The sequence below is a fragment of the Clupea harengus genome, chromosome 11 (assembly GCF_900700415.2).
Source record: "Clupea harengus chromosome 11, Ch_v2.0.2, whole genome shotgun sequence".
In the NCBI taxonomy this organism is placed as follows: Eukaryota; Metazoa; Chordata; class Actinopteri; order Clupeiformes; family Clupeidae; genus Clupea; species Clupea harengus.
Window position 1 is genome coordinate 6,553,043 of NC_045162.1, and position 26,762 is coordinate 6,579,804.

Here is a 26,762-nt window from a genome sequence, read left to right on the forward strand (position 1 = left end):
CACACAACATATTTAAGGGATATGTGCGATAAAATTATACAGATTGGTGTAATGTTGACACAGAATAAGTGAAAAAGATGATGGATTTATTGTAGCAGTGCAGTTACAGTGGGGAAAAAGGCAAGTCTTTTATTTCATACAAAACTGATATACCCAGAGGTCAGAGGTGAAATATGTTCCATCCAAGTCTTCCCCTGATAAAAAAAAATAAAAACATATTACAAGCTGTTACAAAAATAGACAGATTGTTCGAAAAATGTATCAGGAACTATACAAAACCCATTGAAACATTCACATCACTATAGTCAATATTTAGAATTCATTACCTATCATTAAAACTCCAGATGGACCCTGCCTCTACCGTAAGAGTACATCAACAGATGTTAAAACATCATGCCTCTCAGCTTACACCAACGGCTTCAGACGCATTCTATTACCATAACATTGTTCAGATAGGTGAATGAGATCTGTACCAGCTCACCTATATTCCCATCTTCACTCTTGCCCTATGTATAACTGCCCCGCCTCCAACCGCCGGCCAGTGTTGTATGTTGAAGGTTTCTCCCTACCTGACTGATCTCATTAGTCAAATGCAGATGAGCCCTTGCTTGGCCAAATGTGGAATGATTAAGAACGGGGATAAGTCACTCACCCCATGTGCAGTCACTGCCTGCCGGCGTCCTTTAGGGCGGTGTCACACTTCCCAACATCCCCTTTGCAGGAGTAACACTGAACGGCGGCCGTCCGGAAGGCTTTCCACACGGCAGGTTCCTGCAGGCACACCGTGCCCCCTCCCCTCTGCTCCTCGGCCTCGTCCCGGTTGATGTCCCCCACGCACACCCAGCCCCCCGACCCCGCTCTCCCCATAGTCCCGCTGCCAGGGTTGGGGCTCACGGCCCATTTGGAGTGGTCCTTGGTGGCCTTGTAGGTGAAGCGCTGGCCGGGGGAGAGCCGCGCCATGTTCAGAACCTTCCAGCCGAGCGTGCAGTCGGACATCAGGACCCCCCTGACCCGCCGCCAGAACTGCACCAGCAGGTCCGATTGAAGAGTGGGGGCTACCCAGCCATGGTACAGATCTGCTCGTGAAGGACAGAAGACACACAGTGTTCATGGAGTAGGACAGAAAACACACAGGGTTCATGGAGGCGGTGAGGGTGACACAGTTTACGTTTGACCAAACTCTGCACCCACACCTCAACAACACACACACACAACAGAAAGTTAATTTCACAAGTTTTAAATGAAAAAAAATTCTGAAACAGGCAATCAAAAGGACGACCAAATCAGATTGATATAAACTGTACCCATTGGTTACAGTGCTATACCTGCTATCCTTTCATGTGCCCTTTGGTGACACCAGCTGTGTAAACAGGACCTTGTAAAATGCACCTACCATTTTTGAATGACGCTCCTTTGGCAAAGCTGATGAACTGTGATCCACCCAGGGAGGTAAGCGCCACACTCCGATTGGCCGCCACAGAGGTAGTGTCCGTTGCGTTGTCATTGGCACCCTTCCCGCACAGGTGCACCATGGAGGGCACTGCGGAGGCCAGGGCCGCGGGCACGTGGCAGTCGTACACATGGGGCTCGTTGACCTGCAACTGCTCCCCTGCAAATGACACCCGCCCCGCCCCGCTAAGGTTAGCTTAGCCTCCCATTTCATCCAACCATGGCGTCCACGCCGCAGTAAAAAGTGTGACACAAACTTGCCCCACCACTATCATTCTCATCAATCCCCTCCAACCCGAGCAGGTCTCAAATAACCACGACAAAAGGCCCTCAACACTCTCCACATCTCATTAATGGGAGTCACTGAACCATGGTGAATGTGTGAGGGCCCCGGCCTTTTCTCTGTGCCGTGCGTCACATTTGCGTTGCCTGAAAAACACGTCTACATCTGATGGAAAAAGAAAAAAAAAAATCTGCACATTGATGGCAACCCATTCACCTATGCAGTGTATGAGCACTGCGGCGTCGGCACGAGAGACAATGATCTCAACATAGCAGGAACCTACAGAGCAAATACAGCACAGTGTGAACAGGACTGTCACTATGGTTACGCTGCCAGTTAGAGGGATTACTTTCACTGTAGCTATGGTAACAGCACCACATGCATGATCTGCCAGCGAGGCTGTAGAGGTAGCTCTCGCGGGCGGCCGGAGTGAGTTTTTGGGAGAGTTCCAGCCTGTAGCCGATCTGGAACGCGGTCAAGTTTCACATAACTGCCGTTACTGTAGCCACAAACACGTACATCTTAGCATAGCACTGAAGGTGACTATCCAATGAGTTTTAATGCAAGGATGCTACAAATGTGTACAGGTCACATGTAGACAGAGGCATCATGGATAAGACTATTACAAGTGAAACGACTAAACTGGCTCATCGTTAATAATTAATTGAGGAAGTGTTCAATCATCCAACTAAACTTACCCTAGAGTTAGTCTCCTCAAGGGCTGAACACTCATGTGAAATAAACATTCACAGTAAAATGTTGTCATGTATTTCTAGAAAAACAATCAGAGACCAGGGGCGTGGACTTTTAGGCATTTGGTGCTGTGCACATACATACAAGGTCAGCCTTTAGAAAACTAAAAACTCACACCATCTGTGAACACAAATTCTCATTCATGTCAACTGAAAATAAACGGCTGTGTGGGAGCTGATGTTTCCTACAATAAATGTTTCCACTGAACATGTACCGTGAAGAGCACATACTGTATGTGTAAGTTCTTACCAATGGTCTGGAAACGCTCCAGTGGGTAGGTGACACAGAGGAAGTTCTGTCCGTTGATGACTCCAGTGCTAGGGTATGAGAACTGCCCTGCACTCTTAGGAGGGGGGAAATGAGGGGTACTGTGGACCAGCCAAAAGCCACGTTCTTTGCCAAACAGGACAACACCTACGATAAAGACACATTTAGTCTGTAAGTTGTAAATTGCAAAAGAGAGAGGATATACACCGGAGTATGTAGACAGAATATTAAAACTGAATGACTTTATAAAACTGAAAAAAATGGAAAAACTTGATATGAATTGATATTACAGGCATACTTTGCATTCAGCGCCTATAGGTTCTACATTTTTAATATTAAATAATAACTGAATATGTTCAATGTACTTTTTACATTAGTACATACAGTTACATTGTATACTTGGGGTTAGAGTAGGGGTTAGGATTAGGGTTCGTAATATACATACACAAACATACAGAAATGTAGTTTTCAGTTTGTCATACCACTGGTTTATATTTACAGAAGTGAAACTGAGAAAAAGGTGTGATGATGGGAAGGGAGAATAAACGATGATATTTACCGGAATGAGGTTTAAGAAAAGCGTGTGAAGAGACACATGGGATCAGTACCTTTTGTGTGGCCACATATATTGCTTTCCAAATCTCCCTCAGCTGACTTTCCTGAGTGGGGTGGCTGATCATTGTACAGTATGTGTCCTATCTCACCATCCTGATGATCACACACACACACACACGCACACACACACACACACACACCACATACACACACACACACACACACACACACACACACACACATAGACACAAAGTATTACTACACTATGCAGTGCATCCTCTGAATTCCTAATATTTAAGTCATACATAATCTGTTATGTAATCTATGAGTCACAACATTTAACAATTTTTTTTCTAAAGCTCTGAATATCAATGACTATAAGTATGTTTGACAGCAAACCCTTTTATTCATTGTACATAATCATTTTGTAATTTGCAGTAAGTGGCAATTCAACCAGCATGGCCACAGCAGTTTCAATTCTGCACATTCTTCTTTTCTTAAGCACAAATACAAAAATAGAAAACCGCGCAGAAATGAAAGTTCCGTGTCTCTCTGAGACGTTACAGCAAGGGCACCAGACCTCATACAAAGGCCCCATCGTCCGCGCCAGAGCCCCTGTGCTGTCGTTCACCAGTCCTGTTCCATCCACCCATCCCTCACTGCTTTTCTCCATCAGTAGATACTTTAATCCGTCAATGTGAGATGTATGATGGGGAAGTTTGTACAGATAAAACCTAGGGTTACAGTCAAACTCATGAGACATGTACACTTTCAATGTTGGAGAAAATACACCTTTATACTTTCCACAATTGCTATAATCACATAGTTACTACGGCAGACTATGGTATATTTTCCTATCATCCTGTTGTCAGTTTTAGTGCACAGCAAAGTCAGTTTCTAGTAATATTCTGTCTGATTTATTTAAACACGCTTTGAAGAGCCAATACAGTGCCATTGTTCCATGTTTCATCTGTTCTTTCACACACAAAGAGAACGTCATGAGAATTTACCAGTCAACAGTGTCCCCTTTATCATTGTAGCAAGAGATCTGGGAGGCATCTCCCTCTGCTGGCAGATGTATCATTAGCAAGGCAAATACCAGCATGTTTCTGTAGGGATCGAAAAAATACACAACTGGTGGAAGAAACGAAATGTTGATACCTGACCATTTTATGTACCTCAATTACTTGTTACTGTAACAACGTTACAGTAACCATCTCAACGCAACATCTCAAGACTGCTCTAATGTAGGTTGATAATAAAAAATAATTGTATCAGTGTTTCAGTATGGCGTTTTAACATTTCAATGTCAGTTAGTAGCCTAGTTGGTAGCTTTGACAGACATCATTGGACTCATATCACTTACCTACTATTGCGTTACAGCTTGTGTGATCCTTTTCCTGTCAAATAATGTTTTCTGCTGAAGCTGCTGTCGTTCTTGGACAAATGCAACCCTAGTGTCATCACTTCCCTAATTTGTAGGATTTATACAATGAACTAAGTGAGGAGCAGACACTTTCCGATCACATGTTACAGTGAAGTTGCACCCGGTGTTACATACTGGTGTTGTACGTCAGTTGCACCCGGTGTTGCGTGCTGGGGTTTTACTGGTGTTGCATGCGGTGCTTGCCTCACATTTTTGTACATTTCTACTCGTTGCATCTATGTTTCAATCATCACGGCCTTCAGTTTAGTTTACATCTTTTAATCATGTGCAGTTCTCCAGAGGAAAGGTAACTGATACTGACTGTGTCCGCAATGACAACTTTAGTGTCATACCACATCTGCGAATGGCAAACAAGACAAGTCGCTGCGTGTCCCCAATAACCCGAAGGCATCCCCCAGGCCACATTACATGCTCCCACAATGCTTTTCCTTATATGAATGTAGGCTACACGATAGCAATACTGAACACTGTGTATACTTGAAAGGGCATGCTTGTTGTTTTTCCAGATTGGAAGATTTTTATCGATGAGGAGAATTTTGTCCTCTCGTTCCTTGACATCCGACTTGATGGTCCGATACTAGTGATGGCCCTCTGATGAACCCATGGGTCATTTCAGCTGCAACTTATGCAGAGCTCACAGATCCTAGCTCATTGAATTATCTTGCCTTCACATTTATAATTTGTCCCCTAAGAGAGATAGCCTTACAGTCTTGTGCTTGTTTATGGGTTAGATTTCCACACAATGTCTAAGGGGACTTCAGAGGTCCATGACAGCAAAATATTTCTCATGTCGAATTGTTTTCATGGGGACTGAACCGCGGACATTCTTGAGAGGAGCACAGTTAGTTAGAAAGGAATTCAGCTTGTGCAGAAAGGTCCTCATACCTCTGTTTGTGCTAATTCACACAGCGACCAGACCAGTTTTTAAAGTGAAGTGAGTGGGAAGCCAAGCAACCCTGTCTCTTAGATTTCTCATGCGATAACTTCTGTCTAGAAGACTGGGCTAGGCTGATGTAATTTACCAAGAGGGTTGAGAAGTACTGTAACTTTTAGATTGACGATAAGCCACAATAAATGGAGGGGAATAAAAAAAGTTATTCTAAACTTCTCATCATATCTTGAGAAGCTGCAGTAACAGAAATTCTTTTTGCAAGTATGAGAGGATTCCTGGCCTCTTAGTATATATAATACTCTAAAGTAGGACCTTAAGTGTGATAAACTATGTCATCATCTTAAGATAATACAATGGTCTCTTTAGGCTGCATACATTTGGTAGACGTTTTAAAATATTTTGTGGTCTTATTATAGGGCCATCCAATATTTACTGCAGGCCATGTCAATAGTCATGACATCTAAGAAAGAATACATATTTATCATATAATTTGTGATATGAATTAAGGTTTTTCAAAGTATTTTTTTCTTTTTAACTTTTAACTTTTATCAACCATACTCCCTGCAATCCACCAAGAAAAACATAAAATACTTTATTATTTACTTCTCAGAATGAAGTTATTCCCCAATCCCCAGCCCCTAACAGCAAGCACAACAGCATATTCAATTATGGATATATTTGCGTTTATCACAGTAACAACATGGCAATATGAATAATGTTCCAGAATTAAGAAAACCCCAATACAACAAGCACACAGCTGCTCACATAGGATTATTCAACATTTATATTCTGTTTAAATAGCCAGATGAAGATGACCTCAACACACAAACTTCACCTGCCATTGACAGATCTGTAGGGACTCCTAGCCAGCATTTAAGGAAACATCTGAACTTTAATGTATCTTATTATATCCATAATAGTACATACTGTTACTGCTACAGCCCTGGGTCAAGGAGGCAGGGACAGCCACCCTATAAGAACGTCGAAAACATTTTTCCCAAATGATGTGTTTGCACAGGACACATTGTTTACACTATCACTATTCACACTATCCATGTGTTGAGGAGGTGTCTCAGTGTTGAACCTTATCAAGCGAGAGGATATTCCAGTAATATCCCTGTATACAATTATAATAACATTAACAACCGACTGTAGCAACACCCTTCTTAAGACAACAACAGTTTAGTAATAATAGTATAGATTTCAATAGCTTGAAATGAATCTTGTTGACTGAAGACATCAATGGCATCCAACAATACAATCACTCATAAAAACGGAATATCATCCACTTTAATACACATTTGCTCCTAAGTTTGATTGCTCCTGATGACAGAAAAGTACAAAATAGCCTGACCCTAACTACATATGCTGGACTGGTGGTTGTTAGGTGTCCTTAGCTTTCAAACAGATTGTAACCTCATTTACCCTAGTCTCGATACTCTAAAGGTGACTCTAAAGGTGACTTTGGCATTTTGTGAGAAGAACACCATTTGGAGACAGCTGTGAAATAGAAGCATGTTGATTTCTACTGTAATATGTCTGGCTCCATGTGACAAAAGGCCCATTCAGCCTGTACTTCCCTCAGTAGGCCTACTCCGCTTCGACAGGAAGCTCCGTCCTCTGCTCGTCCATCCTCCCGCCCTGGACCTTCAGTAGCAGAGAGAAGAAGTCCTCATCGTCCATCGGGCCTGGAGCTCGACTCCTCTGCTCCTCCAGTCTGCCCTGAGACTGGTGGGAAAAAAATAATCGTATGAATTAGCATTCCACAGATTAATAATAAGTAATGTATTTATTTACATAAAATGAGAAGCTATTAATGTCTTATTCTCCGCACTGATTATTATCTAAAGAACTTTGATGCCTCAAAGCAGATCAAAATGACATCAAAAGTCTTGATCTGTCTTTATCTTATAAGAGCTTGTCAGATGTAAGCTTGCAGTGATAAGAGTAGGCAGATCTCTTATCAGATAAAGCACGGAAAAAGTTATCTACTACTTACTACTACTACTACTACTTACTACCCTCCCTCTGGAACGACCTCCCTCTCCCCATCCGCCTGGCTCCCAACATAGAACTATTTAAACACTCCCTCAAAACCCACCTGTTCAATCTCGCCTTCACCTGACCATCCTGTTCAACCTCGCCTTTACCTGACCATCCCCTGCTCCCTCCCCTCCACTAATAGACTAGTTGCTACTTTTCTTTTTTATATAATGTTCTGTTTGTCTGTTTGTCCGACCCTTTTTGTTATATTTTAGTGTTGTCTTGTCATGCTTGTCCTAAAATGTCAAAGCGACTTTGGGTATATAGAAAAGCGCTATAAAAAATTGAAGTATTATTATTATTATTATTATTATTAACTACATGGAATGACGCATTTTTTCGCCACAACCAACAAATGCATCTGCTGAACACTGATAAATGGTGTCATCAAAAGTGTTCTCCGGTCTCGTATCTTGGTTATCTTTGTTCCTGTTTATCATAACCTATGCCATCTCCCAACAGCTAAATAATTTGCCATGTAGATAAAAATACTACTACTAGTTTCCAGACTGTATTTCACAGAGCTCGTGCCTTTAAGGCCGGCAGCACAATACTGGGAGATTCCTGACAGGCTAAGACCGCAGCAATTACTTGGGATGTGAGGATCATATTGTATAGCTCTTCTTTTGGGGGTGGCGCTGCGGTGGCCTTCTTCTTCACACTGGCCTTAACGCTCATCTTCCTCTCGCTGGGTTTGGGCTGGGCTGGTGGCGGGGCCTGTGCCTGTGCCTGTGCCTGTGCCTGTGCCTGTGCCAGTGGGGGGACCGGCTGAATGCTTTCGGCCTCAGCCCTCTGGTCGTCCAGACGGCGACTTTGAGACGTGACCACCAGCTCAAAGAACTCCTCCCTCTGCAGGGACGTCATTGAGCAGAACATGACTGTTGGGGAATGCAGAAGACGTGAAGGGGAGAGAGCGGATTAGGTAATAGCCTCATCGTTATGAAGTTCAACTTAGGTTCATTATATTTTTGTACGGTTAATAGCTGACTATTCATTTTTTCTCCACTACACAGGGGATTTTGTGGTCAAGCAATAGTCAAGTGATCGTACACATGACTAAAAACTGGCTCAGCTTACTTAAAGGGATATCGTTTAGCAGAACCATTTTGTGCTGTATATTGTCACCTTTTTGAGTTTGACGTGGGGTGCCGGGCTCAGAATAGCATCTCCTCCTCGATTCAAGTTTGAAAGAGCAGCGCTGGTCATTCAATCTTCTTCCCTCCTGCATCTTAACCAGGAGCTCATAAAGAGCGTCTGGGAAGTCAGAACTTAGCCTGTTGACCTGAAGTGGTGAAACAGAAAATAGAAATCAAATAAAAGGAATCTACATTACATGTACTAGTAATAGGTCAGTGGGGAGTACAGGATATGTCAATGTATGACAATGGTAGATAGTTCCGTTTAGTAACGATTCAAACAAAATGGTAAACATTCATGTAGGCTTTAGGAACTTTACTTTTGAAGCAGAAAAATGTCCATTGCATGTTATTATGAAACAAATACGAGGTCTATGGAGCAGTATGTATGACTGTGAAATGGTCATTTTGTATGGCCTCTGATACCTTTTTCTGTGCATCCTCTGGACTCAAAAGGTCTCGTGACTTTGCTCGTGTTTCTGCATTGGGGTATGTTTTGTGTCTTAATAAAATCTTTGTGTTCCTCCCTGCCGTCACGTCTGTCTCTTTTCGTTCAGCCCCTGCGGTCTCTTGGGGAGCAGTCTGAGTGTGTGGCCCTCCCTCGCCCTCTGCTCGTGGTTCCTGTGATGCGTGCGCTTCTGTCCTCAGCGCCGCTTCATGCTCCTGATTCACATCTACGTCAGCCTCAGTGTCTTTTGTCTCGGTCTCCTTCTGTCTCCTCTTGTCTGTATCACCCCCGTTCTCCTCCTTGTGCATTCCTGTCTTCTTTACAATCCCATCTGCAGACTCACATACATTTGATTGTTGCTGTGCCTCTACGGGCAGCCTGTTTTCTTTGATAGTATCTCCATTGTCTTCTTCAGTTATCTTTACAGTCCCTTGGCCCTTGTCTGTTGTTCTATTGCACATGACACTGCCAATGTCGTCTCCCTCTTCTAAAATGAAGAGAGGTTCCAAGTCCTGCTGTCCAGTAGCGTTAGGTTCCCCATCCAGTTCCATATCCACTGCTTTCTCTGTAAATCAGCATTTTTTTTCAAATGTATGAGAAAAACTAATTTTATCTATCATTTAAGGCACTAAAATAGATACAGAATTGCAGTGAGATCAAACATAAATGTCTCTACAATGAAAAATTGTCTCATTTTTCTCAGTTTATAGCCAGTATTTTAAATAAATATAATGCTACTTGCAATGTAATCAATGACCACATAAGCTGGAAATAATGAATTCAATTCCACATCATAAATCACTTGTGACAGCACAGCAATGCACTCTACAAGCACAAAACACAAACTTCACTAAAATGAAGCGGAAAGTATATTATGTAGTGTACAGAAAGGCCTCCCGAGCACACTGATGCTTTCCCTCACTTGTATGTAGTAATCACGGGCTGGTCACAGTGATCTAGCTTATCAGCAAACTACATAGGGGATGAATACCAGCAAGACAACAAACATACAGCTATTTAGTACTTACGCTAGGCTCAAGCTGTCACCTCTCCCTCTAACATTTACCACCCCAAATATTTATGACAGGCAGTGTACCTTACCAGTGTCCGTACCTTATTCCCACGCTTCAGATGGAAATGCTTTACCTTCAAATGTCTTCCAGTGTTTGCTTTTGCCTTCATATATTTGTTTAGTGGCTTTTCATGAACATCACCTCCTCAGGTGAATAGACGTTGCGACCAGCATAACTTCTTTCCCTGCTTGAAAACGCTTTAGCAAATGCTCTTGACAAGTGGAAAGTTGACATGAAGTTGCAACATGCTCTGCTTCACTCTGTCTGTTCAGTCTCTTCCTGTTCCTCTCTCCTGTCCTGACCCACCCCTATTTACTGGGCCCATATCTGTAGCAAAACTCGTTGAAAACTGTCGTTATGTTCTTAAGCAGAGTACAAGTAGAATGAGTGTATAGTGTAAATAAATAGTTTCTTTATGTGTTTGTCAAAGGTATATTGTTAGAAAAAACCCGAAGAAGACTTGCCTGAGGGGGCTGTGTTAGGCATGCATTTCATCTGCACCAGCTTGTTGGATAGAAATAGCGTGTTGAAACTGGCTGTTTGTGTGACTCTGAATCTGCGGTTTTGCAGACTTCCTGTTGACTTGCAGCTAAAAGAGAAGTAGACAAAGTTTGTGCAAAGAAGTAGGCTAAAAGATGCTTAACACTTCTGGTATTAGCTGGGCAGAGTGAAATGAGGTGCAAGTTTAAATGTATGAAATGTTTTTTATTTTTTCTCTAATAAACATCCCATTTTCAAAGAAATTAAAACGTTATGGAAAGTGATTATTGATCAAAGTAGTAGCCCATTGTGGGGAGAAAGTCATTACATTGTATATATATATATATATAATATAACATAATATAATAATAATTATATATATAATTCCACCATTTCTAAATTGTCCCTTAACAATTGATAAAAATGTAGCAAACATGTAATAAATATTGCAATCCCGATGGTAATTTGCCCTTTCTGCGGTTCTCACATGTCCTCCATTCTCTCTGTAAATCGCTAGGGGACCCCTGTGTGTTGCTCTTTTTTTTTTCAGGGTGCATTGTGTAATCTCAAGACCACATACAGTTCAGCTAATGTACCGCTCGGGATGTTACAGCAGCAGCCTATCGCGGGCAATGGTCCTATGTCAGGCCGGGGCCTTGGTTTGAACGCTGCTGCCGGTATGCATCCAATGAACTCGGTTCACCCAACCTCTCAACATCGGTCCGATGGGGAATCAGGCCTCGAAGGATCAGAAAATGGACACGAGAGCCGCAGGGATATTGGCGATATTTTGCAACAAATCATGACCATTACTGACCAAAGTTTGGACGAAGCCCAGGCAAAGTAAGCACCATAATGTTGTAATTAGCTAGGACGACTCAACGCTAATGCAGCTCCTGGCATTGTGCCCAAAAGTAAAGTTCGTTATAAGAACAAAAAAGTTCTGACTTTAGGAGATAGCCTGCTAGTCACCGTTAGCAGGTTGTAGCTCATTGCCTTTCTCCTGGTGGACAGCTAGTGAAACAAACTGTCTTTGAAAGCTGGTCCTAGTTAAGCCCACAACAATACTTAGTTAAAACCTATTTCTTGTGGTAAATTGGTAGCCCTCATTGATGATTAAGATATTGTAGTTGTAGTTCCTGTTGTGATGTTCTTGAGTTGTGATCAAACTAACGTTAGCTATTGTTTACATGGCTCGTAAGCTAAGAGTTAACTAAGGCTAGCCAGAGCTACTTACGGTGGCTGCGATCTAGCTAATTAGCCAGCTACCAGACGTTGAGCATTCCACCAGTAATAAACCAGGTGTGGTTAGCCAGCAAACATATTAAACACCTCTGCTAGTTAGCTCGATATGTTTTGTTTTCAAGTTGATGCCATTGCCAACATTTAATAACATTCAGTGACAGTATTGATAAGTGCTGCACATTTTGCTGAAATGGTGTGGAAAGGCATATTATGGCATACAACCATACTGTCTATTAAGTTATGACAGTTCATTTGATTTGCCATATCCACGAATAGCTGTTAGCAATTTGGTTTAGCATTAGCTTATAACGTTAGCCTTATTGACTCAGCTATCGTAGCACCCATTCCCAGCGAAATTCATTCACGTTAGGCTCGTTTTATGTTTATGTCGTTTTAAAAGTGGAATTGCATAACAACATTTTATTAACAGACATGTAACGTTCAATTGGATTATTACCCATTCCGTTTCAAAACAAACTATTGTCTGAATTTGAACTTCAAGACTAACCTTAGTCAACAACAGCACACATACAAGCTTCCAAGCTATCAAGCCAACCAACCAGAAGCTAGCTTGGTTGCTAGCTAAAAGATAGAACAAAAGCACTGAGGTATTTTATGCACAATTGTCTTTAAGTAACGTTGGGCTTTATAGTAGAAAGAAATGTGGTGCTGAGATGAAGTTTTTTCCTATCTCTGAATAAATGCGTTATGCTGAGTAACGCTTTTAAGGACAGGATCCATGGCTAACCTTTAATGTTATCTGTTTGTTCTTCCACCCATCACAGAAAACATGCTTTGAATTGTCATCGAATGAAACCTGCATTGTTCAGTGTGTTATGTGAGATAAAAGAAAAAACTGGTAAGTGTTTGGTTAAGTAAAGTTATGTGTTTAATATTAATATGCAATGTCCGAACTTTTCATTTGTGTAGAAGTTGACATAATTGGGGACATTCTTAAACCTGAGCGCCATGCTGATTGAAGTTTGTGGAACAAAGCAGGCGCTATGTGGATACCTTGTTGTGGGCAGTGGTACTAGTAGACTATCTATCCTTAGACTGCCCCTGTCTGTTTACCTGTACAGACGTCTAGATTATGTATTGTGCTTTGTAAGTGGGTAGGTGAAACCTTATTCTTTGCATTGTAATAATAAACTATTAACAGGCCCACTATCACAAGCTAGATCCTGAACAGATTTGGATACACCATCTATGTCATTGTCACATATGGTATTTAACAGCTTTAATGGTACTTTTAGGGTCAGTTAATGTTGGTAACAGTTTACAGTTTGTAAATTCTTGAATGGATTTAAGTAGTTTAACCTATTTCTAATTGTGTGCATGTTTTTGTGCATCTATAGTATGTACTTTGGTAACAAGCAAACTGTTCACAATCACAAACATTTAATCATTAATGTCTTGCACCCTTATAAATACTACTCTGGAACTCTCAGGCCCTGGAAGTAAATATCAGTAACTATGTAACATTTGCTGTGAACTTTAAACATCTTTCTGGGGGTCTTGATGATTACATGTGAAAGGCTAAAATAAAGTCAAGGCATAATTTCTTATTTTTGAAAACAAAAAGTCTCTATTTCATCTTACAGTTTGATAATACACCAGGTTTTGAACTACTATTAAAGTTAAAACACAATTTTAGAGAATTTTTGTTAAAAACTGTATATGCCAAGTTGTCTGAAAATTCCCTCATTCTTTTTGGATTAGGTTTGTCTATGCGCAATGCCCAGGAGGAGGAGCCACCAGATCCCCAGCTTATCCGATTGGACAACATGCTGCTGGCTGAAGGTGTGGCAGGCCCCGAGAAAGGGGGTGGGGCTGCTGCTGCGGTGTCCGCCGCGACCAGTTCAGGCGGGATGTCCCCGGACAGTTCACTGGAACACTCTGATTACAAAACCAAGTTGAGTCAGATTCGGACTATATATCACACCGAACTGGAGAAATACGAGCAGGTATGTATGTGTCCACCTGTCCACACACAAATCACAGTCAGGTCAACGGAACATTACAGAACAACTGTTGGCTCAGTAATGATTTGGATGGTGTAATTGCCCTACCCACATATAATACAAGCCAATGTAAAGATTAAAAACCTTCCAAGAGTATTGTATTTAGTTACAGAATTGCAATTTTTAAACTACTTTCTTATATTTCAGAAAATGCATATTTGTGTGTGTCTGTGTATTTGTTTAGGCTTGCAACGAGTTTACCACCCACGTGATGAACCTGCTGCGGGAGCAGTCGCGCACGCGGCCCGTTTCTCCCCGCGAGATCGAGCGCATGGTGGGCATCATCCACCGCAAGTTCAGTGCCATTCAGACACAGCTCAAGCAGAGCACCTGCGAGGCCGTCATGATCCTGCGCTCACGCTTCCTCGACGCCAGGTACGTGCTGCGGCTCGACCCGAGAGGGACACTGACAGCAATGCTATTGTGATTGGACCTGTGTGTGAGTCTGTGTCGGGTCTGAGGGTGTATACAGCCTGTTTAGTTGTAGACTTAAGTGTATGCAGTAATGCATGCACATGTGTCCAAAGTGCCACATCTATCAATTTGGCGTGAGTCTTTGGTAGTTAGTCATGCTGCCTGTATTCCCTTTAACCAGGCGCAAGCGGCGTAACTTCAGCAAGCAGGCTACAGAGGGCCTGAACGAGTACTTCTACTCACACCTGTCCAACCCGTACCCCAGCGAGGAGGCCAAGGAGGAGCTGGCCAAGTCGTGCGGGATCACCATCTCACAGGTATTTAGGGAGCGCCAGTCCCCCCACACCCACCCACCCCCCGAGACTGTTTATGGAACGGCAGCAATGATGCGTCATGCCTAATTTAACGCTGACCTCTCTATCCGGGCATCTAACCCACTGACAGGTGTCCAACTGGTTTGGCAACAAGAGGATCCGTTATAAGAAGAACATCGGCAAGTTCCAGGAAGAGGCCAACATCTATGCCATGAAGACGGCCATCGGGGCCACGCAGCAGAGCGAGGACTCGCCGCACACCCCCAACTCCACCGGTGAGCCGCTAGCAGCCTGGCAGACACCACGCCAGGGGTAGCTTGTTTGGGCATTGGGGCGCAAGCGCAACATACATTTACATTGACTCAGACTGGGCAAAAGGGTAGAGGGTAGTTTCAGAGGTGCTATTCCGCTGAACAGGAATGCGTCTCTGCCCGTACACGTGTTTGTGCTGTCGCTGAGGTTTGCTAAATTACTTAATGTGAAGTGCAGCAGTCAGGCTTGGGGGTGAAACGATGGGTCAGGTATGTGAGATTCAGGAGTGGCGTGTGCGTCGCCGGTCAGGGCGGTCAGTAAGCTTATCGGCTCGTCTGCTCTCCTCTCTTGCTCCTCCCTCCCTCCCTCTTTCAGGCTCAGGCTCCTTCTCCCTGTCGGGGTCCGCTGACCTCTTCCTTGGAGTGCCTCCAATGAACGGAGCCGAACAGTCGGCCTACCACTTGGGAGCCCAGGTAGTGCATGCATGCTGTCAGCAGCCCCCCGCATGTCACCGTGGCAGCTGTTTGTTTGTGCTTTGTGTGTGTGTGTGGGTCGCTGCTGTTGTAGATCAGTGTAGTGGTTTGTGTTGTCCTTCTGTGTGTTTGTCCTTGCATGTTAAACTCACTGTTTCATAAACGGGTGCTTCATTGAGTGTGTATTTTGGTGTTTGACACTTTGATTGTGTGTGGATGTGGGTGCACTTTTGTTTGTCTTCCATCATTGTGTGTATCCTCACATTCTCTGTGTGTCTGTATCAGAGTGTGTGTGTGTGTGTGTGTGTGTGTTTGTGTTTTCTCATTCACCTCTGCCTAAACTTCCTTGTCCTCTCTCTCTCTGGTAGGACCCTTTATCTCAATCCTGTTTCTCAGACAGACTGTATAGTCCCAGAGAGAGTCGGGTGAGGAAGCCATTAACCGCATGAAACTGTGGCCTCGGTCCGTCCCGCTCCAACTCAAATGACTGATCGCTTTTCTGGCACCTTTTCCCTGGCGTTTCCCACCCAGACTAACCCTCTTCTCTTCTGTATTGCTGATTCCATTAAAGCCACAAGACTGACATGGAAGGACTTTGCTGCTTTAGTTGTGAGGGACATGTATCACGAGGCAGAGCTGAACAGGTGTTTGGTTAGTGTATATTTGGAACATTTCTTGTTCATGCTGCAACCTCAGAGATAGTTCTCCACAGGCAGCACAAGGCCCATAACATGTATTATCCATAAAATTGAAGTGAACATAAGTTGGGCACTACCTTGCCACCAGTTTGTGGCCAAATGCCCAGAGGTGTCTGCATCTTGAGGAGATGCATCTTGTGGCTAATATGATCATTAGTAAGGGGGTGGTAATAATAAATGATCACTGATTGGACATCTACATTGCATACGACAGATATTGATCATTTAGCAGATGCTTTTATCCAAAGAGCTGTACAATACTGTTATAAAGAAATACTCAATCTGAAGACAGAGAGGGTTAAAAGGTGCCAGTAAACGAAGAACATATGAGTACATTCTTCAAATCTGTTGTTGAAGTTGGGTCTATTTAATGCTTGTCGTGGATGTTCAACTCTTCGGTTAAGGCCATAGTTTCAAATCAATGAGGCCTTTGTGGTCCACAGACACTGATCATAGTGATCGCTGATCATAGTGATCTTTCACTGTGTGGAGCTCAGATGCATTGCGTGGTAAGTGTGTTTGCCATCTTCATGTCCATCCTCTCCCTCACAGACTAACGGAACCTGGCAAGATCAGAACACTCCGCCGTCGGCCACCCCACCCATCAGTGACCACTCGGACAACTCCGACTGACGGAGCGGCGGCTCTCTGAACAGGCCTGCCAGGCGTCGGTCGACACACACCTGACTGATGATGACGGCGATTAGACAGAACGAATGATGGTCACTCTTTATCCTCCACCCCCCACCACCACACCCCCCTCCCGTTCCCTCACATCGCAGTTTTCACCTTATTTCTCAAGTCAGTTAACGTGCTTCTTCACTATGTGTGTGTGTGTGTGTGTGCGAGAGAGAGGGTTTGTGTGTGTGTGTGTGTGTGTGTGTGTGTGTGTGTGTGTGTGTGTGTGTGTGTGTGTGTGTGTGTGTGTGTGTGTGTGTGTGTGTGTGTGTGTGTGTGTGTGTGTGTGTGAGAGAGAGAGAGAGAGAGATAGTTTGTGCGTGTGCGTGTGTGTGTGTGAGAGAGAGAGATAGTTTGCGTGTGTGTGTGTGTGTGTGTGAGAGAGAGAGCGTTTGTGTGTGTGTGTGTGTGTGTGTGTGCGTGTGTGTCTGAGAGCGAGAGCGTTTGTGTGTGTGTGTGTGTGTGTGTGTCTGTCTGTTTATCGGGTTGAGGGTGCAGCTCTCATGTGTAAGAGAAAGGGAGCTAGAGAGGAAGACAAAGAGGATCATGGGATATTTTTTCTCTCCACTATAACACTATCTCCACTAGTTACTGCAGTGTCTGAATGCTTGTAGGAAGGGGAGGAAATGGCATCACAACTGTTTTCATGAATACTATATTATTATTGTTATTGTTATTATCATTATCATTGCTATTATCTTTTTGTTTCTTAAAAGCTCTGATAGAAGTGAATTGACTTGGGTGAAGGGGGGGGGCAATAGAGATAATCCAAAGATTGTGTTTTTCTGTGTGTGTGTGAGTGTGTGTGTGTGTATTTTGTTTTCCTCTTTTTTTACTGGGCTTGTGTGTGTATCTATTATCTGAATGAGGTGTGTTTGCTGTCTCTATTCATGGTTTGAATGAGTATATCAACAGTGCTGTCTTTTTTTTCTGTACAGTGAAACACCTGTATTCTCTACCTCTTTTACAATAAAGACTGTCTGTATACACATTCAGAAACCCGGTGTGAATGGAGCTGGTTTTTGACCGTGGTTCGTTCGCACAGCAGATTGGTCAGGCTTGCACAGGCCAGCACCTGTCGTGGGTTAAAAATAGCTTTCCAAGCCCCACAGTGGTTCTGCCTGAGATTCTCTCAATAGCTTGGAACCATAAACCTTTTCTACCACCTGTTTGTATCAAGAAATGGACCAGATGTGCTTTTTCAAATAGGTTCTGCTGTTACTGGAAATAGCAAAAAAAAAATGTTTGAAGAAAAATACAGTTCAATTATTTTTTGATGGTGGCATTCAGAGAGCTGTTACGTATTATAAAGCACTTTATAACAGAATAATCCTTGACATAGCATTGTGACAACATGGAGAATACATCAAATATTTCTTAGCTGGAGATAATTTGTACAACTCAAATTGGATCTGTCATATATTATGGCATGTATACATGGATCATTTAGAAGACAGACTGAGTGGAAATGACGATTTCATTATTGGCTTTTTCACTCTTTTGGTTGCAGTTCTTTGAGCTGATTTCTCTTTCAGGATCTATCTGAGGTTTGGGAGGGATATGGATGTTTGCTTTACTTTCTAATTGGCTGGGAGCTTCTTTAGGTGGCGGGGAAATCACTCTTTCGAGATGCTCATTGGCTGCTTTCTCTGTGGGCAAAGGGACATGTAGCGACAGCTCTGCTAGTCTGCCGCTGGAGCGTCGCTGCAAAGCAGGCTGGGTACAAGAGAAGGAGCGCTGTCGGGGTGCAGGCTGTGGGGATAGGAAGTGAGGTGTAACTGCCCGAGGAACCTGGCGGGCTGCTTCCCTCTCTTCCTCCTCTGCCTCAGAGGTCACTTCCTGCAGTGTGCTGATTGGCCTGGATGGATGACCAAGGATTCTGGGCGTGACCAGTGCTGTTGTGGATTGGTTGACTGATGGGCGCCAGTTTTGAGGAGATGGGCATTGCCTGGCAACCATTGACCAATCACTATTAAACAGGAAGTAAGAATATAATTTATTGAGTGACAGGTATCGTACTTTTCAAACTATACATTATATGGATCGCAAGAGTAATAAAATCAAGGAATGGCTGTGAATGATCAGAAATGAGCATTTTGATAACGTTTGTGTTTAGTAGTGGCAACCATGTCCTAGAAGTATACTAGGCCATGGAAATAAACAAATTCATGCAATTAAATAACTCAATTCTAGTGCTAATGCATAGTTTAGCAAATGACATTGACACACGATGTAGCAGACTGCTCCAAGTTACCTTGGCGGAGGTGAGGACAGTCCTCTAGGCGTTATGGCTCCTGAGAATGATGCACTCCTGCCTGGGAGGCTTGGAGCTGCGGCCCAGGGGGAGTGCAGGTAGCCCCGGTCGTCCCACAGCACCTCACAGGCCGGGTCCACGGGCACAGTAGGCCCTCTGGGCACCCTGTGTGCCAACAGCAGCTCCAGTACGTGGTGGTGCATGCCGTCTCGGGCCACGTCCAGCGGGCGCCGACCCCGGCAGTCGCACAGCTCCTGATTGGCGCCGTTGAGGAGCAGGAATCTGGCGGTGTCATAGCAACCGTGGAGTGAGGAGAGGAAGAGAGCTGTCTCGCCCTGCCAAAGGAACAGGAGGAAAAGGAAATGATGCGTGTATATTCCCCTCTAAATCCACCCGCTGATTCCACACGTTGATTACTGTTCATAAATGCATTGGAGATTCCCTGACCCAAAAGCTCATCTCCTCAATATGACTTCAGTTTAGACTGAATATCATAAGAAAAAACACTGAAGCCGGTACCTTGTTATCTTGGAGGTCCACCACCGAACCGTAGCGGATGAGAGTTCGAGCCAAGGAGAGGTGATTCACTGTGCATGCCCAGTGGAGGGCCGATCTCCCTGGCAGACAGAGGGGGGTTTAAGGGGCGGAGGGAGGTCAGGTAAAGGAGAATGGAATCCATTATAGAGGGGAGGAGGCAACACGATTGAATCAAAAGGGGCCAAAAATATATACAAAGCAGAGAGAGTGTGCCAGGACCATGTGAACAAGTGGAGCCAGGTGGGGTGGATGGGGGGGGGGGGTGAGTAGAGGTAGTTTAGGTGCACGTGGGGATGTTTTGCGAGAGAGTGATGGAGGAAAGTTAAAGCAGCACATTCTCATCCACCACTGGGCGCTACAGCATATTAAGTCTGTTCCACATCAGAGTTGGGGATCAAGGGTGCTGAGAGAGCAGGAAAGGGTGGGCAGCAGTGGGGAGTTCACCGGCGGGATAGAGAGAGGGAGAGAGAGAGAGAGAGAGAGAGAGAGAGAGGGATGGGAGGGAAGCAGTGGGGAGTTCACCGGCAGGAGAGAGAGAGAGAGAGAGGGATGGGAGGGAAGCAGTGGGGAGTTCACCGGCGGGAGATGGGAAGAGAGAGGAGGGGAGGGGGAAGAGAAGAGAGAGAGGGGGATGGGATGAGGAGGGAAAAGAGAGAGGGAACCAGACAGGTAGAACAACATTATGCAGGTTAACTCCCCAACTGCACACAATGACATCATGCTTTTCTACCAATGCTGCAGATACGCGGCTACTCCCACTTGCTAAGCACATTATGACTCTAAGCCATAAACAAGTCATATGACAACACTGCACACACTGAAGAACTGGTTTATTGGAAGTTATAAATACACTATCAGAAAGGGGGTGGGATAAGACCATTTAGCCTTTCCCTTTGCTCATGTAACTATTGGTAGAGGCCTTTGTAACTGTAAATGTGTGAAACTATAAATCTCTCTAACTCATAGCAAAGAATCCTATAACTGCTTTATCTCAAGTCAGGAATAAAACCCGCAGGTATTTCAGTCTGATGGTAGAGATGCTTAGAAAGGTTAATACCAGTGTGGTCAGTGTTGTTGACCGGCACTCCTGCCCTGAGTAGCTCCAGAACCACTCGGTCCAGCCCACTGCGCACAGCACGGATCAGAACTACAGACCCATCAGGACCACACCACTGAACCGGGGCAGACTGTTGACACAAACCCCCATTACAAGTGGTAGTGCTAAACTGCATATTTACAATTTGCAATATGAACACATAACATGCAAGACCCTGTACATTTATTTACAGAATCATCATCATCATCATCATCATCATCATTACTGTGCTCATCACGAGCAGTATCTTATATGAAAAAATATATATCCAAGTTATTATGTGTTTATCAACTGATTATTCATAAGCTATATCCTAGTACGTGGTCACCCACATTGGTTGGTGTTTGTGCCCTTTGATGTGAAGGGGTTGTGTTTCTTTCCCAGCCTCTAGGGGGAGCTATAATGGAATACAAAACAAACCTTTGATCAATTCAGTCTTTCCCTTGACCTCAAATAGCACTGAACTTAATGCAACAAATAGGATTAAAGTATAGTTACACTCCTAAATTCAATTCTTTGACTGTGAGTGTTGAAAAATGGACATTTGGACATCCTACCCTGCATCGGTGTTTGTGGGTGGTTGGCAGGAAGCCTGAAGTTCTTCTGCTCGGGCGTTCGGTGGTCACAGATCGCAGAGTACCTGACATCCTCCATGGAACTCTGGGTCATGTCCGTGTCACTTCCTATATCCAGGTCCTTCCGCAGGGGCCTGAAACCAGCGTAGAGGTTAACCCATAGGGTTTACTTGAGACCATCTCAAAGTATTACTCAAGAGGGTGATTAGGAAGTTCAGGGCTTTTTTTAAAGGGCTATTTTCTACTCCGTCTACCATGCTATTTTAACTTCCTCTATGGAACAGGCCACTGACCGTAGCCGTATGGCGTCCTCCCCCAGCGGCTCTCTCCGTCTCTTCCCCGTCTCTTTCCCTTTCTTTTTTTTCTTCAGGCTATTCTTCTCCTTTTCATTCTCCTTCTCCCTCCGGCCTTTCCCGCGCTCTTCTCTGTGGTTGGCCGTCTCGATCCAGGCCTTGCTGCCGTTGTTGTTGCCGCCGGTGGCGGTGGACCCGTGCCGCGCCCGCTCCCTTTCCTCTGCCCTCCCTCTCCTCCTCCGCAGCCACACCACCGCCAGCACCATCGCCACCAGCGACGCCAGGCCCAGGCTCACCGCGACCCCAACCACCGGCCACAGCCACGCACGTGGTGGCGCTGGGTGGAAGGTGACGCACATTTACCTGGTTAGATCTTAGATCCTTGATGTGTAATGCTTAAATCATGTCATGTTTACTTGTAATTGTATACGAATAACAAGCTAGTGAAAGGGTCTGAATGCATTAACGACACAGTGAAAGATTGGAATTTAGGATTGATGTGGTGTTGAAATAAATTTGTCATTTTGTTCATTAGGCCAATTTTGTTCATCCTGCTCGCAAAAACATGAAAAAAAGCATGAACAAAAACTAATTTAATCAGGAAAGGGTGTGGGAAAATAAGCATTGTGGATGTTCAGAAGTGGGGCCCAGTTGTGTTTAAAAACAATAACTGCATCTAGTTCAGTGGAACTGAATTTGGGACGTACCATCTGTTTTCTCCCCCGGTTTTCCGTCAGGTTTTATCTCCACTCTTTCCTCACTCCGGTCCCCTAGTTCCTCCATGACTCCTCGCACCTGGATGACTGCCTCCAGCCTGGCGCTCGGAGGGCGACCCGGTGCCATCCTGGCCCGGAGGAAGCGGGCCGCCCCGGGGGCCGAGGGGAAGCAGGAGGACTCCTGCTGCTGGACGCACGGCTTGTTATCCACTTGCAGGAACAACAGTGAGCTGGGGGATGTGAGGCAGGGACACGAGAAGTGAAGAGTTAAAGAGCACATAGGTAATAAACAGGGGCGTGCACAGGAATTTTGAAGGGCCATTGCTCTGCCCTGGAAAAAAGGGGCAACACGTTCACTTTTGTAGCCGCCACGCCCCCTCCCCCTGGACACATATTCTGCCTTTATCACTTGAAACTCTGAAATTGTCAGGGTCGATCACTAACCGCCACCACGCCCCCTCCCCCCGCACACATATTCCGCGATAACATGAAGTTCTGCAGCCGTAATACTTTTAAATATATATATTTCCTTCGGAGGGGCAACTTCAGTCGAGGAGGGCAAACGGGCAGTTGCCCGAGCAACCTTAGCCCCCTCCTGTGCACGTCCCTGGTAATAACCACTCCTCCATTGTCCAAAGACAAATTTGGCACTTCATTTTGTATATCTGTTTTTTTCAACTGTGTCAACAGCACTGGTCACAATGTTTCATTTGAAATTGATATTAATGTTAATGGAAACAATCTCAGCTGGTAGTCATGGCATTAATGACACAACAGTCACAAAAGACACAAACTCAGTAGGCTTGACTATATCCAAAAGCAAGTAAAATCTCTTCCACGTCAGCAAAGCAACACACAGAACTACAGTATAGACAGAACAGAAGAAACTCAGCCCACGTCAAAAGAAATGGAAATGATGGAAAGAAGGCAATGTTTGTGCTTAAATAAAGAATCCAATGCCTCCTTTGTCTCTGAAGTACCCTAGAGCTTCTCCACCCATTGAAATATGAGACCTTCTCATGCCACAGATCTCTGCAGTTAGTTTGCATGCGATGAGTGACAGCAGCCTGAATGTAAACACGCAGCTCACCCCTCACTGCTGACAGGTGCTGTGGGTTTCAGCAGGTCGGCCAGCTGCTGGGGCTGGAGCCTGTGGAGGTCACTGCTGGGCTGGAACGGAGCCCTGTCTCTCAGCTTCACCGTGGTCCTCAACAGGGTGCTCAGCGTCCACAGGAGGGAGTTGTTCTGAAAGGGTCCCAGTGTGAAGGGGATCCTGGTCTGGAGGATCAATGAGCCCTTGGCCCAGATTGGGTCATGGTGACAGTCACTCCCGTCCCAACCACAGGGGGCGCTGTTGCAGCCCTGTTCACAATGATTGTTGTCATAGTGGTCCTTGCAGTACTGAACATGGCCTGGACTGAAAGAGAGAGAGAGAGAGAAAGAGAAATTGCAAGTCAGTCAAAAAGGAAAACAGGGTCATAAAGAGGCTGAATGAGATGTCTTCAGTGATAAACTATTCAGACTGAGGAACTGCTTAGATATAAATAGATCATACAAGATATACCATTCCAATTTTATTTATATAGCACCAAAATAATAAAACTGTCTAAAGGTGAAGAAACCTTGAGAAGAACAATTAACAGTAGGCGATATGGCCACTTTATCAGTATTAATACAGTATTAAATGTGTATCTGGTTTTATTTCACCTGATATCTGTGGTAACCATAATTTACACTGAACTCTGCACTAGAGATAAATATAATTAGTGATTGATGTTACTACATAGAAATGAAGTGTCTTACTTGCAGTGGCCTTTGTCTTTGATGCAGTCAAAGCCGTCCCTCAGACACTCCGGTTCAGCGCAGTCCTTGTCACACACTCCATTCGAAAATTTGCTTTCACAGGATTTTACCTTACACAGGGCCCAGGGGTCACCGGGAGATGAGCCTTCACAGAGGGAGAAAGGAGAGATGGAGAGAGATGAGCCTTCACAGGGGGAGAAAGGAGAGATGGAGAGAGATGAGCCTTCACAGGGGGAGAAAGGAGAGATGGAGAGAGATGAGCCTTCACAAGGGAAAATGGAGAGATGGAGAGATGGAGAGAGATGAGCCTTCACAGGGGGAGAAATGAGAGGTGGAGAGAGATGAGCCTTCACATGGGGAGAGATAGAGAGAGATGGAGAGAGATGAGCCTTCACAGGGGGAGAAAGGAGAGATGGAGAGAGATGATCCTTCACAGGGGGATAATGGAGAGATGAAGAGAGATGATCCTTCACAGGGGGAGAATGGAGAGAGATGATTAATTCCACTTTCATTGTTGTCTGTAGCTTTTATTTGATTTGAATTCATCTTTTCATGAAAAAAAATCTGGGATAATTCATCTCTGTCCCTATGAAACAATGTACAGTGTTGCATTAAGTTTAACCCATTTTTTTCATCAACTATTGAATTCTTTGTTTTAACTATATGGATGTTTTCATAGCATTATGTGTTCAGAGGGTTTTGTGTGTAAATTGAATGAAAAGGATGATTTCGGAAACGTGGCTGACGGGATCTCTCAGCACCCCTGCATTTATGAATAGCGCTGCCTATGCAGAGGAAATCAAATCATCCATTAGAGAAAAGCAAAACACTGTTCAGGCATTGAAAGGTGTGCCCTTGGCATGAACCGCACAGGAAACGGGAAATAGGGGGCCTGACACAAACAGGAAGTTTCCAGGAGAGGCGAATAGAAACAGGAAATGGAGTGGATTGGGAGTGGATAAAGGTGGAGGGTTGTAACCGTGGCGATGGGGAATGTAATGGAGAGGGACAATGGACTTGGCAGGTGTGTGGTGGACAATGAAGACGCAACACAGAGACGGAGATTAAACAATGGAACAATCCAACCCTGTGGAGCAGAGAACACATTATCCCAAAATACTGGATGGCAGTGAGACCGCTGATGTAGAAAGTGACCGTCTCTGTACTGTTTTTGACTGACTTTTTGATACAATCAACCTAAATCACAAAACTTGACAATAAAGGGAATGTCTGTTTATGAGGACACTTTTATATATATTGGAAAACTACCAAATGATGTCAATTCTATTGAAGTGTAGTTTGTCACTTCAAATTCATGTGGTTCCTTTATTTTCTGTTCTTATCATTTCCACAGCACATATTATCACATTCATAACACAGGTTACTTCAGAAATGGCACATTATGACTACTATAACAACTGTAAATTAATCACCAAAAAATAATATTTGTATGTGTAAACGATGGCGCAATCTTTCCGCAATCCTCAGAGTCAATTCTTTAACATAAAAATGTCATTCAACCCTTCAGATGTTTTCAAGTGGCCCCCGAAGCAACTGGGTCTCTTTTCAGGCAGAAGCAGAGGAAACCAGAGTCTGACTCACCTAGTCCCAGAGTGATCCAGCAGGACAGCAGTAGGGCCACCCTCCCAGGCAACTGCATATTGCCACGGAGGCAGACTACGTTCCTGACGCTCTCCCCTCGGCCCAAACACGCCCGGGGTTCTTCCCAGGATTAGAGTGGTGGAAGCAGGTCCTTGCGTGGGTGTGAATGGTGTCTGGCCCCTGCTCTGCGATGGGAGCGATGAGACTGGACGCTCGGTTGTCTCTTCTCTTGGGTCAGTCAGAAGGGGTTGGAGTCACAGAGAAACCGTGTGAACGTTGGGAGCGAGCAGTAACCCCCCCCCCCCCCCACCAGCAGCAGCCACATCAGTTCTGCCCCACTCATTCTTTTTCAGAAGCACTGCGGATATGTGGACAACTGGACAACTTCCTGCCACTGTGCTGAAAAGAATAGGTGTGTGTGTGTGTGTGTGTGTGAGGGGGGGGTCTGCATTTTCTGTGTGTGAATGCTAGTGGTTGAGAGAGGGCAGTGTTATTGGTCTAATTTGAAAAAAGACAGCTAATACTGTTTGCGTGTATGACAAGAAGTGGGTCAACGGAAACTTGACATAAAAAAAACAGGGCAAGCAAGTAATAATAATCCATTGTTTCAACCTAAAACCCATTCCTAAATGTTTCTTTTCCTAATCAGTGTACTTTTCTCAAAATACATATGGCCTCCAACTCACCACTTTTGAATATTTGAATATGGGTTCAACCCCATATGTCCTCAGCCTGTGTTCACTGCCATGTTGTATGAATCCTTGAGGGTCCAGATCTATACTGTTCAACATGCTGGTCCTTGTTGAGTGCAGACCATAATATGTCTGTATCTGAAATGAAGTTCACTGTCATGACAATGTCATTGTCCTGGGGGGATCGGCAAATGTATTTGCAGCTAGTTACATCTGCACCTGCTTTTTTACAGTCATTGGTAATATATTAATTCTTGCTCATATTCATTC

At 44.3% G+C, this 26,762-nt stretch overlaps 3 protein-coding genes across 13 annotated transcripts; 1 reads left to right on the forward strand and 2 right to left on the reverse strand.

Annotated features, from left to right (window-relative positions):
- Positions 1–65: 65 nt before the first annotated feature.
- Positions 66–10,909, reverse strand: dnase2 (deoxyribonuclease II, lysosomal). Of its 9 annotated transcripts, XM_031577087.1 has the most exons (12): positions 10,387–10,804; positions 9,252–9,838; positions 8,815–8,971; positions 8,281–8,567; positions 4,674–7,374; positions 4,318–4,416; positions 3,888–4,041; positions 3,361–3,460; positions 2,735–2,899; positions 1,394–1,609; positions 653–1,076; positions 66–194 (listed from the first exon to the last, which is right to left on the reverse strand). In XM_031577087.1, exons 6-11 carry the CDS (start codon positions 4,410–4,412, stop codon positions 664–666), a joined length of 1,143 nt encoding a protein of 380 aa, XP_031432947.1. In that variant the 5' UTR covers positions 4,413–4,416; positions 4,674–7,374; positions 8,281–8,567; positions 8,815–8,971; positions 9,252–9,838; positions 10,387–10,804; the 3' UTR covers positions 66–194; positions 653–663. The 9 variants fall into 9 exon arrangements, with proteins under 9 accessions (XP_031432947.1, XP_031432949.1, XP_031432946.1 ...); XM_031577089.1 differs by having other exon boundaries at positions 66–1,076; positions 4,678–7,374; XM_031577086.1 differs by having other exon boundaries at positions 66–1,076.
- A 403-nt stretch (positions 10,910–11,312) lies between these two features.
- Positions 11,313–17,147, forward strand: pbx2 (pre-B-cell leukemia homeobox 2). Of its 3 annotated transcripts, none has more exons than XM_012818069.3 (8): positions 11,313–11,669; positions 12,857–12,930; positions 13,794–14,038; positions 14,280–14,470; positions 14,691–14,826; positions 14,954–15,098; positions 15,451–15,548; positions 16,799–17,147. In XM_012818069.3, exons 1-8 carry the CDS (start codon positions 11,431–11,433, stop codon positions 16,877–16,879), a joined length of 1,209 nt encoding a protein of 402 aa, XP_012673523.1. In that variant the 5' UTR covers positions 11,313–11,430; the 3' UTR covers positions 16,880–17,147. The 3 variants fall into 3 exon arrangements, with proteins under 3 accessions (XP_012673523.1, XP_012673524.1, XP_031432940.1); XM_031577080.2 differs by lacking the exon at positions 11,313–11,669 and adding an exon at positions 11,803–12,679; XM_012818070.3 differs by lacking the exon at positions 15,451–15,548.
- Positions 17,148–18,121: 974 nt separating this feature from the next.
- On the reverse strand, positions 18,122–26,018 carry notchl (notch receptor, like). The gene is made up of 11 exons (XM_012818062.3): positions 25,801–26,018; positions 24,199–24,343; positions 23,486–23,812; positions 22,387–22,625; positions 21,680–22,016; positions 21,369–21,520; positions 21,144–21,208; positions 20,773–20,902; positions 19,698–19,795; positions 19,179–19,513; positions 18,122–18,893 (listed from the first exon to the last, which is right to left on the reverse strand). The coding sequence occupies exons 1-11, from the start codon at positions 25,856–25,858 to the stop codon at positions 18,371–18,373; spliced, it is 2,409 nt and encodes an 802-aa protein (XP_012673516.1). The 5' UTR covers positions 25,859–26,018; the 3' UTR covers positions 18,122–18,370.
- Between the last annotated feature and the right edge of the window lie 744 nt (positions 26,019–26,762).

Excerpts from the sequence above, each read along its gene's own strand:
- dnase2 (XM_031577081.2), bottom strand. The coding sequence starts at position 10,841 with ATGAAATGCATGCCTAACACAGCCCCCTCAG. Across the intron at positions 9,839-10,810 it reads GCCTAACACAGCCCCCTCAG|AGAAAGCAGTGGATATGGAA; the intron begins GCAAGTCTTCTT and ends GCTGATTTACAG. Across the intron at positions 8,972-9,251 it reads CAGAGGATGCACAGAAAAAG|GTCAACAGGCTAAGTTCTGA; the intron begins GTATCAGAGGCC and ends TCACCACTTCAG.
- pbx2 (XM_012818069.3), top strand. The coding sequence starts at position 11,431 with ATGTTACAGCAGCAGCCTATCGCGGGCAATGGTCCTATGTCAGGCCGG. Across the intron at positions 11,670-12,856 it reads TTGGACGAAGCCCAGGCAAA|AAAACATGCTTTGAATTGTC; the intron begins GTAAGCACCATA and ends CACCCATCACAG. Across the intron at positions 14,827-14,953 it reads GCGGGATCACCATCTCACAG|GTGTCCAACTGGTTTGGCAA; the intron begins GTATTTAGGGAG and ends ACCCACTGACAG.
- notchl (XM_012818062.3), bottom strand. The coding sequence starts at position 25,858 with ATGCAGTTGCCTGGGAGGGTGGCCCTACTGCTGTCCTGCTGGATCACT. Across the intron at positions 22,626-23,485 it reads GCACCTGTCAGCAGTGAGGG|CTCACTGTTGTTCCTGCAAG; the intron begins GTGAGCTGCGTG and ends CACATCCCCCAG. Across the intron at positions 19,514-19,697 it reads TGGACCTCCAAGATAACAAG|GGCGAGACAGCTCTCTTCCT; the intron begins GTACCGGCTTCA and ends TTCCTTTGGCAG.